The sequence below is a fragment of the Neocloeon triangulifer genome, unplaced genomic scaffold, assembly GCF_031216515.1.
Source record: "Neocloeon triangulifer isolate White Clay Creek 2 clone unplaced genomic scaffold, ASM3121651v1 ptg000002l, whole genome shotgun sequence".
NCBI classification, from domain to species: Eukaryota; Metazoa; Arthropoda; class Insecta; order Ephemeroptera; family Baetidae; genus Neocloeon; species Neocloeon triangulifer.
Window position 1 is genome coordinate 2,913,981 of NW_026775545.1, and position 20,139 is coordinate 2,934,119.

General features: G+C 34.8%; 3 protein-coding genes, 1 long non-coding RNA gene and 1 other non-coding gene across 9 annotated transcripts in view; 2 read left to right on the plus strand and 3 right to left on the minus strand.

Annotated features, from left to right (window-relative positions):
- Nucleotides 1-20,139, minus strand: part of LOC132205107 (proton channel OtopLc-like) — a 38,274-nt gene that overhangs the window by 4,151 nt on the left and 13,984 nt on the right. For all 4 annotated transcript variants that reach the window (XM_059633980.1, XM_059633982.1, XM_059633983.1 and 1 more), the window contains exons 4-9: nucleotides 9,781-9,895; nucleotides 9,551-9,656; nucleotides 6,716-6,940; nucleotides 5,669-5,829; nucleotides 3,646-3,823; nucleotides 1,978-2,444 (exon numbers count right to left, since the gene is read on the minus strand). In XM_059633980.1, the coding sequence (XP_059489963.1) occupies nucleotides 1,978-2,444; nucleotides 3,646-3,823; nucleotides 5,669-5,829; nucleotides 6,716-6,940; nucleotides 9,551-9,656; nucleotides 9,781-9,895 (1,252 nt within the window). The remainder of the gene's footprint in view (nucleotides 1-1,977; nucleotides 2,445-3,645; nucleotides 3,824-5,668; nucleotides 5,830-6,715; nucleotides 6,941-9,550; nucleotides 9,657-9,780; nucleotides 9,896-20,139) is intronic.
- On the minus strand, nucleotides 449-521 carry Trnaa-agc (transfer RNA alanine (anticodon AGC)). Its single transcript has one exon. It is a non-coding gene; the product is annotated as a tRNA-Ala (tRNA).
- On the plus strand, nucleotides 10,552-13,021 carry LOC132205108 (uncharacterized). Its single transcript, XM_059633984.1, has 14 exons — nucleotides 10,552-10,624; nucleotides 10,766-10,826; nucleotides 10,875-11,020; nucleotides 11,073-11,171; nucleotides 11,227-11,298; nucleotides 11,389-11,661; nucleotides 11,711-11,752; nucleotides 11,803-11,824; nucleotides 12,007-12,071; nucleotides 12,126-12,228; nucleotides 12,283-12,569; nucleotides 12,617-12,661; nucleotides 12,736-12,891; nucleotides 12,947-13,021. The coding sequence occupies exons 1-13, from the start codon at nucleotides 10,568-10,570 to the stop codon at nucleotides 12,805-12,807; spliced, it is 1,344 nt and encodes a 447-aa protein (XP_059489967.1). The 5' UTR covers nucleotides 10,552-10,567; the 3' UTR covers nucleotides 12,808-12,891; nucleotides 12,947-13,021.
- Nucleotides 14,762-15,885, plus strand: LOC132205109 (uncharacterized). The gene is made up of 6 exons (XM_059633985.1): nucleotides 14,762-14,984; nucleotides 15,044-15,118; nucleotides 15,172-15,208; nucleotides 15,258-15,328; nucleotides 15,401-15,512; nucleotides 15,569-15,885. Exons 1-6 carry the CDS (start codon nucleotides 14,787-14,789, stop codon nucleotides 15,823-15,825), a joined length of 750 nt encoding a protein of 249 aa, XP_059489968.1. The 5' UTR covers nucleotides 14,762-14,786; the 3' UTR covers nucleotides 15,826-15,885.
- LOC132205110 (uncharacterized) lies at nucleotides 16,222-17,383 on the minus strand. Of its 2 annotated transcripts, XR_009442662.1 has the most exons (4): nucleotides 17,238-17,383; nucleotides 17,000-17,114; nucleotides 16,853-16,937; nucleotides 16,222-16,745 (listed from the first exon to the last, which is right to left on the minus strand). It is a non-coding gene; the product is annotated as an uncharacterized LOC132205110 (long non-coding RNA). The 2 variants fall into 2 exon arrangements; XR_009442661.1 differs by having other exon boundaries at nucleotides 17,000-17,383.

Below are 20,139 nucleotides of genomic sequence, written 5' to 3' on the forward strand. Positions count from 1 at the left end.
TTTGGTTGAAAATTTTTAAAAAACATATATTATGATAATTAGTATAAAATATGTTTGTTTCCAATGCAAAATGTAGATAAATGAAAAGTGAGTTTCGCCTATCAATATTACTTTCGTTTGACATTATAACCTTGCGAATCACAGAATTTATTTATGCAATTTATTAAATTATATATTATTTTTAAATTTTTACAAATTTGTTTTAATATTGTATTAAAAAAAGAAATGTATGAAACATTCCAAAATTATATTTTTTATATTATTTAATATAATTAAATTTATATTAAAAAATAAAAATAAATTAGTTTTAAAAACTTGCTATAATATTTAAGTTATTTTGAACAAACATAAAAAATTTATGCTAAATTTATGTTTTCATTGGCTAATATTAGTGATATTTTTTAGTTCACTTTGAAATTTACAAGAAAAGTGAATTAAAAAGGATTTTTGGAGGCGCCGGGTATCGATCCCGGTACCTCTCGCATGCTAAGCGAGCGCTCTACCATCTGAGCTACGCCCCCAGTTAATTTTGAGTGAGAATTAAATTATCTTCGAGTCGCTAAATCTGGGTCAATATTCGCTAGAAAGGGTGGGGCGCGCGATCGGTGCTTTCTTCGAATGGACCTGTTACGCACCACACGGAGGCCGCGAGCCGAGGAGAAAGTTGTAGATTCGCACACGTCGGCTAGCTCTGGCAGCACGACTCAATCACCAATACCAAGCAAAGGACGAGCAATCGATAAAGAAAAACTCAGTGTTATCAGCAAGCCAAAGTCGATTAATTATTAATTTAAATTTCAAATATTTAAAGCAATTATATTGCCACAGGAATAAGTTGGATTCCCAATTCATTAATCAATAAGACTTTTTTTAACAAGTTGAAGGGAATTTCAATTAAAGATCAAAAACTTTTTACATAAGGGATTTTTTTTAGTCATTTTGCTCGTTTAAATAATTGAGGGGAGACGCTCTCCACTAATGTTTGAATTGCAGATCGATTTCATCCGCGTGTGTGCGGATCCATCAAAGAGAATAATTTTGATGCTAAACGCAAATGATTTCAATTTCAACCCCCAGGCTGAAAAGAGTGGAGTTTGTATATTTGGTTAGTTGCGGAGAGGGCGAGGACGTAATGGAAAATCGGTGGGCGGAAAAGCGAGAAAAAGAGAAAGAGAGACGAGCAGGGCAAAAGAGAGGAAGGGTGCAGCCTTATGGCCGTAACAAGCTCGCTGCTGATATTGCTGGAAAATATAAATCCTACCCTCTGTGTTTCCAGCACACATCTTGTTAAACAGCCTGACTGACGAGAAAGTTTTGACGAACGCTTATTGGAGCGAAATTGAAGTGTGACAGAAAGTCGACTTTGTGGAAAAAGAGGGTCTGCGTGAAAATAAAATGTTGGAGCTATGAACGCCATCACTTTCAATTGCGAAAAGTTTGCCAAGGGCTGTTCACGTTTCTCAAGTGAAAATTTTGAAAAATGATCTCAACGCAGAAAATTGTTGAGCCTCCTTGTACAAATTAATGTTTATCCAAGACTATAATAATAGCAATAAATCTCTCTAAAATTTCTTTCCAAAGAACCGCGCGTAGTTGATTTAAAAAGTCCAGATTTCATTCTAAATTAATTTGCCTACTGAGTTACTCAATATGCGTGTGAAACGCATAAAATTTTTATTTAATAAAAATTTTAACTACAGCATATCAGCTGTATTTTTTTCAACTATATTTTATAAACAAAATTTGTTTCATATTAGTTTTAAATAAATAAAATTAATTAAATATAGATGAATTAAACATGGAAATTCAGAAATTGAAAAAATTGCATAAATTGATAAAATTTCATTAAAAAAATATTTACCTTCATGTCTACTTATTATATTGTGAGGAATCTTTGCTTTTTATCTCATTGTAAGCGATTTATGCATATATTTTGTAGATTTAAAGATTAAATTAATAAAGTTTTTATTTAAATACCTGCAACATTCCTAACAGGGTGGCGACGGTTGCCGAGAAGTAGAGCGTGAGTTCGCAAATGTTGACCTCCATGACGGCGAGGGCCTTGAGTTCTGGTCTGCTGATGAGGACGAAGAACAAGATGAGCGAGATGATGGTGAGCACCAGGGCGAGGATGCCGACGAAGAGTCCCTTGTGGGCGCGGGCGCAGTCCACCGAGTAGTGGTGCGGCGAGCGTTTGATGCTGCCCGTGTGCGAAAGGTGGATGTGCTGCGTGGCCTCCTGCTGGCCGCCCACCCGGTCCGGCCGCACCCCGATGTTCTTCCACATGACGTAGAGGATGGCGGCGCAGATCAGGCTGTACTCGATGGTGCACGGGAACAGGAAGGGACTCGCGTCCTGCACCAACGAGCCCATGATGTTCGTCCGCCGGCACTCGTAAATGTGGTGCGGACCCTTCAGACCTCGGGCAACCCTGTGCAGAAGGGCTAAAAAAAGAGAGAAAAAACAAAGTTATTTTTTTTTCTTGAAAAATTTTTTACTGTGATAAATTTGCATTCGAAATATCAATTTCAGATTTCAGTAGATTTTGTCTGAAAACCCGGTTGTTTTTATTCAAATACAGATTTTCAAATATAAAAATATTACTCCCGTTTAAAAATCTAGTTGCTTATTGAGATTAAAGCTTCCATTTTTGAAGGTATAACTATAAATCTAGTTAATATGAACTTGAAAAACGGAAAATAAATTCAATTTTTAAATTAAAACGTCTTTAAATAACGTAAAAGTAAAATTGTTTACAACTCAATAAGCAGGAAATTTTATAATATACTTTATAATTTTATATAATTCTTATATTGCCCGATTTACTGTATTTTTTTGTTTTTTGGTCAAATATATAAGGCCAAAAATACATTTAAACTGAGAATATATATACTAGATTGAAAAATAGCAAAGAAATGAATTTTTATGTTAATTTAGTGAATTTTTTTTCTGGCTCCACAAGGAAAATAACGGAAAATTTGATAAAAGTTTACTTTTGCCCTGATATTCAACGAAGCAGAAAAAAGGTAGAAATGGTGAGAGCAAAATCATTTCAACTCTTGCCACGAGGGATGAGTGCAGGGTGCCCGCGGCTGTGTGCAAAATGCTGCTGCGGGCGCCGCGCACTTTGCGAAGCGGAAAACGCGATCAGAGAGCAGGAAAATGGTTGCATTCGCGAGACGGCTGCCTCACGTGTGCACCCTCGCAGTTGGTACTCGCGGGAACAATGGTGGCGCGAAGACAAAGTAATGGGGCCACTTAAGGGGCGGCGTGCATCAGGCGTTTCGCGAACAAAGAGACTGCGAGCGAAAGAGAGAAAAGGCGGCTCGAGTGCAAATTGGCAGGTGGATTATGTGCGGAATGCACCCGTGCAAAAAAATAAAGCACTCATCGGTGTCTCAATTGGATTTTGTTTTGGAAAAAAAGCATCTGCAGTCTGCACAGAGTATGGAAGGTAGATTATAATCTTCAGTATCTCCACATTTGGTGATTAGTTCCGCAAATTTTATATCAAATATAACTGGGGTGAGTAAAATTTAATGCCCAATTTTTTTCACTAATTTGTTAATTTTTATACTTAATTTATTTAGAGTAAATGAGTATCAAAGAACAATTTGAAAATAATATAAAGGTCACTGAACTCACCTTTGTGCTGCTGCTTGGGGTGCGCATTGAGGGCGAGTGTTTTATTTTCGGGATTGTAGAACAGCAGGATTTCGTGCTTGGTCTCTTGGATCAGCACGTTCAGCCACACAGACAAGTTGGTGCCAATCATGTGCATCAAGCCGAACCTCGCGATCAATCGAGATCTGTACACCCTCATCTGAAAAAAAAATCACGAAAATTCTTTGATTAAAAGTGTAAAATTAAAGTTTTATATTTATTTTTCACATAGCAAATTCATTTAAAACATTTTCATTGTAATTCTACCATATATTTTCGTTTTCATTTTTATCGTTAATCAAACTGTGGAAATAAATAAAAGTCTCAACTTTTATTAATGTAACCAATATGTTTATATTTGTAAATGATGCCCAATAAACGTGGAAGGTTAAACGGTATTGAATATTGGATTTCAGAGAGTTATATAAACAGTTGCATTATAACCCACAGAGCAAAAATAACCATATATTTTAAGCTACAATATCTGACATTTCCAGGATATTTATATTGAACTCCGACTAAAATAGATCATTCTTTAATTTAGGCACTGCGGTGCTGCGGAAAGGTCACAAAAACAACATTTATCAAAATAAAACGCTGCATCCTCCTTTTTCCCATCGAAGTGAATGTAAAATATTGAATATTCGCAACCCTTTGTTTTCCTTCCACTCGAATACCACATGGCGCCGCGCAACCTTTTTGTGCCTCGGCTGTTGAAAATTGACGTGCGTGCGCCAGCTTGTTTGTTTGTTTAATGAAATAATTCAATCGCGAAAGCCACAATTCAACAGACAGCAACGCACTCAGTCGGTCTCGATGACGGCATCACCGTGTAAAATTAAGCAAAATTATTATTGGCGCATCCAGTCTGGACCGCAATTTGTTTGTTTTCCACTTTTGAAGTGTGTGGTTTTTAAACAAACATGGCGTTGAAATTGAACGGTAATTGAAACGTGAATTGGTGCTGAGATATACAAGTGTGTGTTTGTAAATGACGGAGTTGTGACAGGCAAACAAGTTGGTTAGTCACGTTTGACTGTTTGAGTCCAATTAATTAAATGAGCACTCCTGCGCCACTCCAAATTGGCCTGACTGTTGTTTTAATTAGTGTGCCACGTGTTTCGCAATTGAAATTTTATTTTGATATATAAAGATCTCAAAAATGTTGAAGGTATAAAAGAAAGCAAAGTGTAAATGTAATTCTTGATTAATTCAAATATTAGTACCCAAGATAAGGGCTCACTATTGGTAAAATAATGTCAACAAGGACTAAGCCTGTTTTTTTCACTCTAGGAAATATTTTTTTACTTTTTTCGTTTTAAATATGTGCAAAACTTAATTTAATTTGAAAACTGCCACTTAGATTTGGAGCACAAGATTCACAAAGGAAAAAATTGTTTTGGCTTGAATTTTGTATTTTATTTAATTGCATACCCATGTATTTCAGGAATAGTAGTTTGAGCTAAAAAATGATAATTTTTCCCAGACTCTTTTTTTTATTGTTAACTCCAAGAAAAAAAGGTCATAAGTCATGACTAACCATTCAAAATAATTTTCTATCTTTATTAAAACAAGAAGAAAAAAAGAAAAAATATATTCTAAACCCTAGTGTTTACGTATAAGAAGAAGCATAGATATAATTCCAAAGAATCAAAGTGACCAAAAATCTAAAAATAAATTTAAAAAATAAAAATAAAAAATTTTTCCCTAAAAAAGATCGTGTTTTGCCCATTTTGCACATTTAAATCGTAATTGGCAAAGATACAATGTCTAAAATAATTAAATAATTTATTATCAAATTGGAAAAACCGATGGCGTTCTTGCACAGTCTTCGTAAACAACAATAAAACTTACATTAGTCATTTAAGTACAAAGAACGCGCTGCCTTTTATATCATCTGAGAAATCTCCCACATTTTCGGCCGCTTCTCTTTGACATAAAAAGCGTGCAAGGGCCATTAAGAGTAAAGTATGTGTGCGATTTATGGCGCCGTAAAGTTATTTACCTCGTTGTTGAGGAAGATAAAGTACATCTGGATGAAGATGAAAGCCATTCTGGTGGCGGGTGTGAGGGCGAGCAGCACGTTGTGGCACTTGGTGTTGCGCTCCAGCTCGAAATACTGCCCGAACTCCAGTCCAGAGTAAATCATGCTGCCGATGCCGAAAGCTGCAACAAAACCAACGGGGAACCATTTTTTTTAAAACTGATATTAAACCGCAGACGGATAATAACGTTTATTTTCTCCGCTCTCTCTGTGCTTGCGTTTCACGGCTGATTTATATGCATTTTGCAGTTGCGGGGCGGTCGGACTGCATTCCCTCTATTATTACAACCACTGTTAAAGCGGCTGCCTGGCAACGTGTGTTGCATGTGAATAATGTGAATTTTTTACAATCGCATGCAGCAGACACATTCTTTATTTGAAATTTTATATTATGGCACTGCAGCAGTGCACTCTTTGTCTGTTATGCTTCGTTGATTTCATTATGCAGATGCAAGGGGAGTGAAATTAATGAACTCACAATGACGTGGCACCGAATTTGGACACATTTATTAAAATTTTAATGTAGTTCATTATACTAATTAAAATAAAATTAATTAATTAATTAATTCTCTCAGAGTTTACATTTTCATCCACAAAAATTTTGTAATGATTTCATTTTTATAATTCTTGGAATTTAATAATACATTTCAATAAATGTATAAAGTTGACCAATTTCCAGTAATAATTAATTAAGAATTAATGTTCATCATTACATTTTATTTCCCATCAGACCAAAAATCAAAGAACCAGTCATTTTGACTGTAAACAAAAATTTTCTTACTTTACCATGTGCCGTTTTATAATTTTTTTATTTAAGTTCTGTTCAAAAAAGGTTAGTAAAAAAATTTGTCTTAGAAATACGCTTTTCTAAGCTTAATGTCAAATCGAATTAAAAAGTAAAATGCAAAATTTAAAATTTAAAATCTATTTATAAAAGTTTGAAATAATATGAAAACAAAATGTAAATAATATTGTTTAATTTTAAATATAATGTTTAAATAAACTTACCAACTGCGCCCATTCGTAGGTAAAAACTGCCGTAGTGTGGCTGACGAATAGTCGTGTACGCGCTAATTTCAGTCGTGGGCTTCTTGCCCTTGCTACTGCCAGCTTTGTTTGACGTTTCTTCAACATTGGTGGGTGTCGACGCCGAACTGGAGGAACTGCCGACTGAACTTCCGCCTTCGGTGTCAGACTGAGGCGAGTCAGATCCGGACGCTTTCCTTTCTCTTCCTGAAAAATGGTTATAATACATGGAGAATTAATTTTTTTTTATCATTAAGTTTGGATTAAGTCCGATGAAACTTTTCTGATGATAATTTCGAACCAAGTGAAAATGAAAAATCCCAATTGAATGTATAATATTTTAGATGTTTATTTTAAGATCTCAGAATCTATTCATGTTCCGTGCCGCAGTTTTTTTTTTGCTCTTGAAGCAATACTCGTATTATAGGGTGGTGCCTTTTTTTAAGCAATAATTCAATTTTGTAATTTTTATCTCTTTTCCATTAAAATAATTCTAAATTCAAATAAAAGTGAAGTCAGATTAAAATCAATATTGATCATATTTTTTTAATCAAAATTTTCTCACTCTACGGAGAAAAGTATTTTGTTCGCACTTCTTTCGTAGCTGCACTTACAATAAAATCAATTTTTATTCTGCAAAGCTCTACTTTTTAATTACTAGGCCATGTGGAGCAATGAATCGCAATCACCATCATCCTCTCTTATGCTAGATGAAAATACCATGCGGGCTCAAGAGACACGATAAAGCTCATCCCATTAACTTTCAGCAAGAATTTATTTCGCGATAAATTTCGGCAGAGTCAACTCGAAGGTTTCCCTTTCTCTTTCTCATTAGGGGAGAAAGCAACAAACGCAAGCGGGTTAGAACGTCTCAATTCCAAATAAATTTGTGTACTTTGGCGGGGCCCCCTTGCTTGAGCTCCGAGTCATCAGTTGGCCGAAATTGATTGTTTAATCCCCCTTCGATTCGAAACGCTCCATTTAGGCGCACGGGTCAGTCTGATTTCTTTTCGCAAAGTCATGGAAACGCGTTTTTGCACCCGGTAGCAGTTGAACAACCCCTGCCGCCGCAAAGCACACCCCTGGTTGTTTGCAAAAGGGGCTCTGTAATGGCTGATTTATCGAATGCTTGCTGCGTTCAGGGGGATGCAAAAATTGCTACTTATCCGTGGGCCATAAATTTTTAACGTTTCGGAATTCCCTTTCACGTTCGGCGCATTCACTTTGAAAAAAAAACTCCCCCCGTGAACTTGACGCTGCACCTTTTTCTGGATCTTTTCTTAATCCACTCTTGAGACACACCCTGCGTAACGTCAGTTTGATTTTGAGTTTTGCAGTCCCGAGACGAAGAGGGAGAATTTCAAAGCGAATGCGGATGAGCAGAGACACCCTACTCAGCGATTCAGACTCACTTCTGGCGTGAAATTATCACTTCGGAAACTTTCAAACTTGTTTGAAAGTGCATCGACAAACTGGCAGAGTTGGAATTGGAAGACGTTCTCTGGCGGAAAGTGCCACTTAAAAGTTTAAAGGCCTACGTTAGGTGTTAATTATAAGTTCTCCTAGTTTCTCCTCCTTTAAATGCTGTACATTTTGTTAATAAGTTAGATATCATTTTATTTTATTCGTGAGGTATTAAAAATTGATAAAGACATATTAATTAATAATTTGCATTATTATATTGAACAAGAAGAATAATAATAAGTAATAATTAAAAGTCCCATCCAATTTTTTTTAATTTTCTCCAAGATAATTTTTCATTTTTGTTTATTTGGTCACATTTTGTTATAATGATATAAAGAAATACTTAAAAAAAATTCGCTATTCCTTAATATTGTGTTTTTATGGGAAAGTTATTATGTATTTACTACGTACGAGATATAATTATGCATTTTACCATAAAATTTAAACAGCTCCTTAGGTGAAAAAATTCCTTAATAAAAAGCTATTTTTTTGTATTAGATTATATTTAGGTTGATTAATTTGCATTAATTTGTATCAATTCTCACCTATTTGAATTATTTGAAATGATTGTTTTGAATTAAAATAATACCGCTCAGAACAATTTCCAAAATCCTACTCAAATTTACTTTAGTTTTTAAATTATTTTCTTCCATCTGCATTTTTAAAATTATTATTAATTTTGTGTTCTGTGAATGAAAGAAGTTTAACTGGAAAAACTTAGAAGAACGATTTTGTTTCTTTAATATTTTATATTTAAATAATTTTAAAGTTTTTAATATTAAAAAACCAAATAATTTTAAATTTATTTCCACAAGTAGAAGTAAAATAAAAAAATTTAATAAATTTTTGTTTTTTAATTTTAAATAACTTTAAAACATTTACTATGTCCTCATTTTGAGTCATATCCCATCCCAATCCGATATGAATCCGAAACCATGAATTTTGTACCTCCAGAACAACTAAAGTGTGCCGGCCTGTATCAGAAATCGTTTTATTCACACTCGCGTGGCGTCAAAAACAATCAAAACGCACACAAGCGTGTGAGGAAAAGCGCAAACAACAGCCCTTTCGGTCCATTTTAATTTAACAAAAACGAGAGCGTGGTTTACACGAGATACGCATCGACCGCTGAATAATAATTATTTTTCCAATCCCTCTTTAGCAATGCAGCGACACGAACGCAATAGAAACTGGACGCACGTTTTCGAAACGTGTCTATCGCCGAGGGTGATCTTAATATAGAGGCGGGGCCGGCGATTAAGTGCAGCCGAAAGTGCATTATCGCGACGGGGCACCCCTGTGTGTGCCGCGTTTACTGGCGGAAAATCAAATTCGGGGTCGAAACTCGCTTACTTTTTGACTTCTTGGTCGCTGCAGCAGATGGCTTCGGTCGCAGCACCGTCGCGTACATGCACAGCAGGAACAACATGCTGCCGAAGTAGAGGTAGAGGTAGAACCCCTGCGGACATGGAAAAAAATTATTCGTTCTCATTTGAATTGGAAATGTATCATTGGGGGGCTGGAAAACAAATTTACGGAGAGAAATCGTCGCCTGCAAATTGAAAAATTATTTGCCAACTCACCTCGTAGAACGAGGGTGGCACATAAGTTGAAATGACTTCGGCCATGGGAAAAGCGATGCCCATGACCACTAGGAGTTTGCCGTACAGGGCTGAAAGGGTTGTAGTCAATGCGTCACTGAAACAAAGACATGAGACTTATTTATTAGAAATTCAGATCAATACAATTGAGAATAAGTTAAATATTATTTATAATCTTTATTAATACAATAAATAAATACAATAATAAATAAGGGTAACTCCGGCCCAGCTCCGAGTGAAAATTTTGCAATTTTCTGCTTTTTTCCGAGTGCCCACTGTTATTTATTTATCATAATTCATTTTTTTGCAACACTTACAAAGAAGTCAATTTTTACGCTGTGCTTCAGTTCCATTTTTCTTTATCGAAATTATTACCTTTTTTCTTTTAGCAAAAGTAAAAATAATGCAATGAATCTGACCCCAAACTAATTTAAGCAGACACACAACAAACCTAGCAGAGAAATTTTTAATATAATTTTATATACGAGGAATTCTGTGATAGTAAAATAAAGCTCGGTCAATAATTACCCCTACTCACACTTCCTGCACAGAGAGACCAGGAAAAAGTAATATAATTCAATATGTTAGTTTTATTTGCAAATTGACGTGTGTACAGTTGTGTGGAAACCAATCTACTGCATATCATGGCAAGCGCTTAAATTTTTAAACTAGACTACAAAGGCATATTTATTTTCGTGTTTTAACCTTCATTTATTATAAGGTTGCGTTATATAGAATTTAGAGGCCTTCAGAAGTAAAAATTCCGCTGATGAGAATGATAAAAGCACAGAAAATACTGCTTGTGACTGCCCTAATTTTGGTTTTGGTAAGAAAGCTTTATTGTCTAAATGTGTATTTTTGAAATGAGAACATAATTATATGATTTGCAAGTGGGAAAATTTATGAAATAATTATTTTTGAAGATAATGTTTATAATCGCAATATGGAATTGTTATATAATTTTCAGCCTGTAGTCCTTGCAAACAAGAATCACGGACGAGTCGACTTAATATCAAAACCATCAGCTAGTATGTATTTTAAACTAAAATTAGGGGTGGTTTAACGTAAAAGAATAGTGGCTGCGCGTTTTAAAAATTCAAAAAGACTGGTGATTGTAAGATGCTGCGGCAATAGAAGGTGTTCAGACGTAACCAGGAAAAAATTGATGACGACGGCGTTAACCAAAAAAACGACTATCACCAACGTTAAAAAGCATCCGAATGTAATGAATTGTTTAGCTTTTTTAACAATTAAGAGCTTATATCCGTTAAAAGTCCACCACAATAATGAAAGAAGTTGAAACAACGGAGCAGGAAACAACCGAGCAGACGCTATTTGCAACCAGAGAAGAACTTTCATTTTCAACAACTTCGGTAATATATAATATCAGATCGATTTTCTACAACGTCCTTCAACGATCCTGTCTAGTCTCAACCCGAAAGTACAACAGAAATACAGCAAACCCCCGTACTTACATTACCAGAACCAACTGTAACAACGGTAATTAAATATTTAAAATTTCATTATTAATTTTTGTCAATAATATATTCCTAGTAAAAAAATACTTTTTATAAATTTCTATGAACGCAGTTGGATGCATCAAGTGAGCCAACTAGCTCTTCTTATTCGACAACATATTCGACCACAGCTTCTGTCACATTTTCAACAACTCCTAGTATCGAAGAAAATGGTTCCACCACTATGGAGACGACAACTATTTCAAGGGAAACAACAGCAACCACCAGTCCGACTAAAACAGCCATCAGTTCATCTATAAAAACCACCAGTCCAACATTAACAACAACCAGGTTAACTACCACAAGGACAACAACAACAAAAATTACCACAACCACCAGGCCTCAAGTAACAAGTTAATGATGTAATTCATTTTTCTTAAACGTAAATCTTTCAGCCCTGTTTAGCCAAATTTAACTGTCAGAGTTTTGGAAAAATGGTAAATTTATTTTGTGCTATATGTGAACAAAAACTAATGTTTTTGTTAAGCTCAGTGCAAAGACGCCCATTCGTAAGTCAATCTTCATTGAAAATCGATAAAATTGCACTGTGAAATTTTCAAAGAAATAATTTAACATTATTAGAGTAACTACTACTTATTCAATTATTTCTGACGCAGTTAGAATTTCAAATTGATAGCTCGCACACAATATATGATTATATATTCACGTGAAAATTGTACCACATCCGCAGCATCCTCCATTGCTGGTTCCGCGTTCACTTCCTGCGGTCGCTCTTATTTTGCGGGCGGAACATCGGTCAATCATTATAATTAAATCAATTCGCACAAATTAAAATAATTATGCTTCTAGGTATCTCTTTCAACTGCGGCTACGTATTGCAAGGCAAAAAATTTGAGCTTGTTGTCCATAGACAGCCCTCTTGAATTCAGATGCCTCCTAAATTTATTCAAATGTGTTAAATATTTAATCAATCTATTCAGAAATTAAAAAAATATATTGAAATCAGATCTGGTTAAAGCTTATCCAAGCTTCAGTTACTACTGGACAAGCGGCGCCAACGAAGGTGACCGTTGCGATGATTTCAAGGTTTACTCTTGGTGCTCTTTGAATGATACTTTGCTGTCGGCGGAATTTTCACCAACGATGAGTCCGAATAACTCGCTGTGGTCAATCGCGATGCCAAGCAATAAAACGGCCGACCGTTGTTTGCTCTTCAAATTCAACCGGACAACCACCGAAAGCAAAGGTCTGCAGCACCTTTCCTGTCAGAGAACCTTTCCGTATATTTGCGAGGTCTAAATTATTGAAGTAAAAAATCCAATAAAATAATAAAAAATTAGCCGGCGTGTCAAAAACCCAACTGCCCATCCAGCTGCGATCCTGACGTAAACCTAATTAATTTAATTAATTAATTTTTTCTGATTATTGAAATAAAAATTTGTTATAACAATTTCTTCAGGACTCTCTATTTTACGCTAATAAAACATTAATAGGTTTGGAATATTTTGTTGAAATATTAATAAGAGTTTAGAATTTTCAAGCTTTAAAAGACCCTCTCTCGTACGGATTTTGGACTCAAAGTTGCGGCAGCAAATATTTGTTTGGAAATTCACCGGTGCGGAAGAGAAAATATTCAAAACAGTTTTGAAGCTCATGAATTTTGATTTAAGGTAACCTGGGAGGAAAATTGGAATATGTGCTGTCGGCTAGGGATGAGGCCGGTAATATTTGAAACCTACGAGGAGCAATTTTGCCTGCAGAACATTGTCATGGGTGAGTAAATAGAAGAAAATGCGAAAATGATTCTAAATTATAATCGAGGCATTGGAAGGTTAAACTTCAATTATTGGACGGCGGGAACGAGGAAGGGTTGCGACGGTCAGTGGTCGTGGTGCGACCCTGAAGGCGAAATTCCACCCCTGAGAGACGGTTTGAGGTGGGAAAAGGGCCAACCAGACAACAAGGGTGGGCAAGAGGAATGCGTACATCTCAGATTCGTTCTGAACGACACTGGAGCGATTTTGACAGACAAAAACTGCACAAGTCGGTACATCTTTTTGTGCGAAGTATAATAAGAATTAATTAGTGAAAAAAAAACTCACTATGAGTCACTAATCAACTTAATTCTATAAAGGCCAATCCGAATGACGTTGAAAAGCCACCTTGTTCGCAGCCAACGTGCCCAATGATAACCCCGAGAAATGTAAATATTTGCATTAATTTTTTCTGCCTAAAATGTATTTATGTTTTAAAATGAGACTTTAAAGAGTTCATATAATTATGAGCCTATATCACATTATATAAATTTAGTTAGCTTTGGCCACGTTTAGGCTTTTATGTTAAATTTTTTTATCTGTGTCATTATTTAAGAAGAAAAATTCCCAAGTTCTGATTGAATTTTCTTAAACAGCAGAGTCTTTTTGACGCCAATGGGACGCTAATAGGTTTAAAAATAAATTATTAAAAAATATATACTACAAAAAACTGGACACTTTCAGATATTTACAAGTACGGCGGGTGGGTGTCGGCCTGTGGTCGAATTTACATGTTTTCAATAACAAAGGTAAAAGTAATGAGGTCAGGAAAATATTTTTTTAATTTTTTTTTACCAATAGGCAAATTTTACATTTGCGTGGAAAACGTGCAATTCCATCGGAATGTCATTGTTGTCACTTGATTCACTGGAGAAGAACAAATGCTTGACGAAACGCAATAGAGGTTTTGAAAGTTACCTTCTCGATTTTATAATTTCATTTGTAATTAACAGAATACGCCATGCTTGTCCTCAATGGCATTTATTGGACTTCGGGAACAAACACCAACTGCCGCGAAAAGTTCTATTGGTGCTCGAAAGGCTCGAATTTCGTCCCAAAATACGTCAATTGGAAAAGCGGCGAGCCAAAGCTGGCAAAGGGCGAGTGCGTCTCATTAGAGGTGGACAGGAACGGGACCGAGCTGTCGGTGCTGACAATTACCAATTGCACTGAGAAAAGAAATTTCGTGTGCGAAGGCAGACAGAAAGGCACTGAATTGGATGGGATGCAAGCCGAGTGCATGGCGATGTGGGACATCACGCAAGGCAAGCATCTTTGCAATCAATTTTGTTCGCCAAACTGACTTTTTTTTGCAAAGCTGACGTCGATTTGCTCTTCCTCGGCTCCAGGAATTACACGCAAAGGCTCAAGGTACAAAATATACTTGAATTTTATAAAGGCTTTTTCAATGATATTTCTTTCAAATATATAATTATCATTCAATGGAATAAGATTATGTTAAAAAGTAAAAAAAATATAAATATGTAAATAATCTTTGCATCTTAGCTTTCCCCAGAGAAAATTTTTATACTTAACGACCTTGATCCGATATAAAATAATTTTTGTAGTGCTTCATGAAATGCATTGGAGAGGACAGAAATCTGGCGAGTTTTTGAATAAAATATTTTATATTTTGGGTGAATTAGGGTTTATAATCACTGCTTAGTTTTTCGACGGCAAAATTGATCCGAGCCAAATGTTGAAACTGATGGAGTTAGTGACGCAAGACACACCGAGTACAATGGACCAGGGCTTCAAAGTTTACGATCAGTGCTCTACGGTGACTGGCAATGATGAGTGTGATTTGGCCGCCAGGACTTACGACTGCGGCGTCGAAAAAATGCCGAACATCACGCAGAACATGGTCAATGTAGGAAAAGGAAGTCCAGTCGTGGTCAAATATTCAACTGAATTTATTCCAAATAGTCATCACTTATGCAAATTTATTCGCAGCTCACTCCGCCAATCGAGTGTGTGCCAGTTTTGAGATCGTGTGTAACAGCAAATTCGGTATCCTGCGTAGCCAATGTTAGAGAAATATTAATTTTTTTGTGATTTCTATCAATGTTTGTTATTCATAGCCAACGCTGATAAACGAATTGACCAACTCTAATCAGAGTATTAAATTAGTTTTCTCTGATTTCTCTTTATCACACTTATTTTGCAGCTTCTATGGGAACTTTAATCTGGACCAAGTTTTACAACAAACGTATTTTTCTGTCAATTAGTTCAAACAATGTAAACAATACTAAAAACTGCATCTTTTTAATGTAAAAAAATTAATTTTTTCATTTCGTGGACAATTTGCAGACAAATATTGAGGCGCCTTACAACTATTGCTGCTCAATTGGGATGAAACTTATTGAATTCCGCAATTCAACTGAGTTGAATGATTTCATTGTTTCCACTGCATCAATTCTTTGTAATCTATTATATAGGAATCACATGCAATTTCTAAAAAGAAAAAATTATTTGCAGCAAGCAACGTTGGCTACCTGTACATATCAGAAGTCAAGGCCTTAGGCTATCAGAAAGAGTTTTGGTGTGGAACGGGCGTTCAGCTGGATGTTTCAGTTTACCAAAACAAGTACGCGACGATACCAGCCATGGCATGCGAGCCCAACATCTACATGCTTCAAAGATTGAACCTTCCAAACGGCACAACATATGTTTTGGCCTTGACTGGTTCGAATTTCAGCACAGCAGCCAATTTAACTGCCTTTGCTTGCCAATGAGAATTTGATTTTAAAATCTACTTAATTTAAATTTCTTTTTTATTCCTTCATTTCAAACATTGGAAACAAAAATTAAATTTTTAGTTTAAGTAAAAAATGAAGATGGGAGATCAATAGTAAATTAAATTTATCAATTTGACTGCTTTCGACTGACTAAAAAGATTGTTTTAATAAGTTCCTTTTAAGTTTTGAGACTTAAGAATTAATTAAATTTAGCCACTAAATAATATAAAATAACATTCCTGCACTGAAAAACTCTTTTACCTTTTAAAGGTTGCAACAACCTCCAAAAAAAGGTTCCAGGGGTGTCAATAATTTGTAAACGTTAAAACAACCTTCTTGCAAGGTACGAGGCATTTTAACCATCAAAGACGGTTGTTTCAACCTTCATCGGAACGTTTGTTACAACCCTCAAGCGAAGGTAAAGGATCGCTCGGCGGCTGCAACCGCGTACCTTTTCAGAAGTTTCGCCGTACCTTTTTATAAAGGTAAAATTAACCTAGTTAATAAAGGTTGTTCCAACTTCTACTTGGTGGTTGTATTTTATTTTTCAGTTTCTTTTTTTTACCGTCCAAATAGGTTACTTTAACCTTTAACTTTTTATTGTAGGTTCGGTTGATGAAAAATAGTACAAGTCCATTTTAAAAATAATCAGGTTTTTATTGGTATCACAAACTCCAAAAGACAAAAATAAATCAAAACAATTAAAAAAAAGATTAACAGTGGGCTGTACTTATCTAGTGTTGTCACTGCTGATCGATGACTCTCGGTAGCTTCCTTCTGCTGTTTGTGAAAATACGGCTGGATTTGCACTACTCAAACCAAACGCACTAAACTTCACACAATTTAATGTTTTAGCTCAAACTTCAGTTTCCAAGAATTTCTCAATGTTGATCGGAGTTTTCAAACAAATTTATTGCCTGTAAACAAAAGATGAAATTTACATTATATTCTTTTCCAAATTTCATTCACCATAATATAAAAAATATATGATTACATTTAGTCAAAAATTTTAAATGATAATTACCTTTCATTGGAAAATTAGCGTCGTCCGCAAACTACCCAGGATCTTTGATATATAGAAGTGAACGTTTTGGTCCGCATGCAAATATCTGAAAATAAAATAATATTTCTTTAAGAACGGGCATTTTGCTCTTTCGATAAAATATTTCACCTTTAATTTTCCTGTACTCCATTTTTCCACGCGCAGTTTAAGCTGCCATATAATTATCAATCCACAGTTCCAATGCGACAATCGAGGTATGAAATTTTGTATAGCTCACATTAGCCTGGAATAAAAGAATAATTTTCTATAATTAGCTATCAAGCTGTATTTGCGTTGTTTGCTTGGGATGAGAAACTAGTCCTCACCCAGGACCAAAGTTGCATATTTATATGCGAAAAATACTTACTGCATCTTTTTGAGGGCAAATCACTCTGATTCTTCAAGAATATCTGCCATTTTCTTCAAAATCTTAAAATTTTTCCAAGACCGATGTGATCACAACAAGAAGAGACGCAAACTAACATGGGCGCTCAAAAGAGAGACGCGCTTCGAGTGCATTTTTAACTTTCTGTAGAGTTAGATTTACTTTCCATGAAGGTAAGCGCAACCTTTGCACGACGTTAAACGCCAACGGACGCATAGTTTTGGCGCAATTTCCAACCTTCAGCGATGGTTGGAAGCTTATTTGAAATTAAATGCCGCGTGTTAGAAAGAAAAAAAATGAAAATTTGAAGTTTTTTGCTCTTCATGGACATTTTCAGAGCTTTCATTGTAAGCTTTACATTAAAAAAAATATTTTGAAATAGTTTTTCCTATTATTGACTTGGGATTCATATCCAAAAGTGTTAAATTGTGAGGACCAAAAAATACCAACATAATATTTTTGCTTCACCAAAAAACGGAGAAGTTTCTGATAGAGTAGCTCTTACATATTTAGTTAAAAAATATAATTTTTGCCAAAACTTGCAAAATTCATTAAAAATTTATACTGGCCGCTATATTTATGCAAAATTATTAAAATTTAGTGCTCTATTAAAATATTAATTAATTAAAACCTGTGTTAAGTATTAGAAGTTTCAATTAAAATTGAGATTTGAATGAGTCGTGTGCAGAATTTAGAGTTTTAGACATTTAAGTTTTCTTTGTTTATTAAAAGTAATATGTATTTTTCAAACTCAGCTCTTAAAATTATATATTTTTATAACTATTTAATATTATTTATCGCAACCTTTGCGCAGAGGTCACGTCAACCTTTTTGCGAAGGTACCAAGTGAGTTGGAGTATACTTTTACCTTTGTGTCTAGGTTCATTCTACCTTCATAGGCGGTTAAAAGTTTTTTACCAACTAACAAAGGTTAAATTCACCTTCTGAAACTCGTTGGCTGCTAGGTCTGCAACCTTTAAGAACGGTTGATTTTACCTTTTAAGCGTCTAACTGAACAAGAAGGTTAGAATAACCGTTGCGCCGGTAAAAGTAACACTTTTTGAAGGTTCCTTTAACTTTTCTGGAGGTTAAAATCGCTTCAACCTTTTTTGAAGGTAGTTCAGTTTTTCAGTGTGTTTAATATTATAAAATTTAAGAAAAAATACAGCATTGACTTTTTTAAATATACATAGTTGAGTTTTCTCGCTTCTGATGCTTTTGCCCGCAAGTTGGAAGAGAAACGCATTTGTTTCTGCATGCTCTTAAAAAAAAATAACGTTGAAAAGTGACATGAATTTCAGGTTTGTTTTTATTCCATTTTTATTTGCATTTAAATTCATAATGCAATAAAAATCAATTGAAATCATATTTACATATTGAGACACACATTTTTCCTCAGGTTAATTTAATTTTTTTTAAGCCTCTTCTTGTACAAACACACGGCTAGGACCAATTTAAGGCTTATTATCAAACATGAATAGTGATGAATACTTATATTTTTTCTCATTGCGCTCACCAAGTTGATGATTTTAGTAAAATGAGCGTTTAGAAATAAATTTGATTTACAAACTACAATAATAAAAAAATTCTCCATTTTTCTATTGGCATTTTTAATTGACTTTGTTTCGTTTCAAAAGCAAATATTGAAAATTTTAAACTTTTGTTTAAATCGCAAAACCATAGCAAAATTATAGCCATGTGTCAAACCACACGGGCTAATTCAAACAATGGAATTGAAACGAGCTTTTATCTGCAGCCCGCAGCGCGATGAATGGGTTCGGTTGAATCACTCAGGCGGTCAGATATTATCCACAATTAACAGCCATTATTATTATCTATCAAGTCGCAGGCCCGCTCGACGACGCCGTACATTATCATCGCACTCTTGGCGGCAGACGGCGGGCGACAATTAATCACACGGCACAATGTATCAAAGTGTGTCGGTCGTTCCATTCATATTCAAACGCGTGCCGCCGCCGTTCCACTCGACGTTTCCGCCAATGGAGTGGACAAATGACGCTGTTTATGCAAATAATGGAATACACGACACAGCGCCTGGTGGCTTGTTAGGGGCCGCCGGCGACGCATGAAAAAAAATGAAGCTTCGCAATCTGTTGGATGGTGTTACGCGCTCGGAAAATGTGACATTGGGAATTACATCGAGAGAGGCCAGTTAAGGGGTGATTTTCATCATTGCACTTTAGGAGCTAAATAATGAGTTTCAGTGATTCCTTTTTTTTCGTCAATTAAATATTTCCAATTTTTTAAATATTGCAAACCTTAAATGAGATCTTAATGTTAATTTAATAATGAATAATTGTAGTGTTTTAAAATATGCGTCTGTGTATTTATTTAATTTTAACTGCATACCTTGAAGTGCTAAGACAAGTTTGTTAACTTATCAACTCTAAAAAAGGTGGCTAATGCAAAATTCTTGTTAAAATAAAATAAAATGTTTTATATACAGTAAAATTGTAAAATAAACTTTAAAATGATACTTCCAATACATCCAATAATTAATTTTTAATTTATTGTGTTAAAAAAATTTATATTTATACATATCATACTAAATACATTATTCTGCTATAAATTACAATTCTACAAAAATTTTCTCTTAATATTTAACTGTAGCTATTTTTGTCAGATGTTTTTGTCTACAAACTGCGATATAATGAATTTTTTAAGAAAAAATCTACCAACTTTTATTGAATAATTGTTTCTTTTTAAACAAAAAAATCATTGATTTTTTTCAAATAATAACACTACTTTTCACATGCAATTTTTTCTGCTCAAAAGAACTCTTTTCAAATTTGCAAAGATTAATTATTGTAGATAATACTAGCAGGTACCAGGAATTCACAACAATATAATGTTAATTAAATAC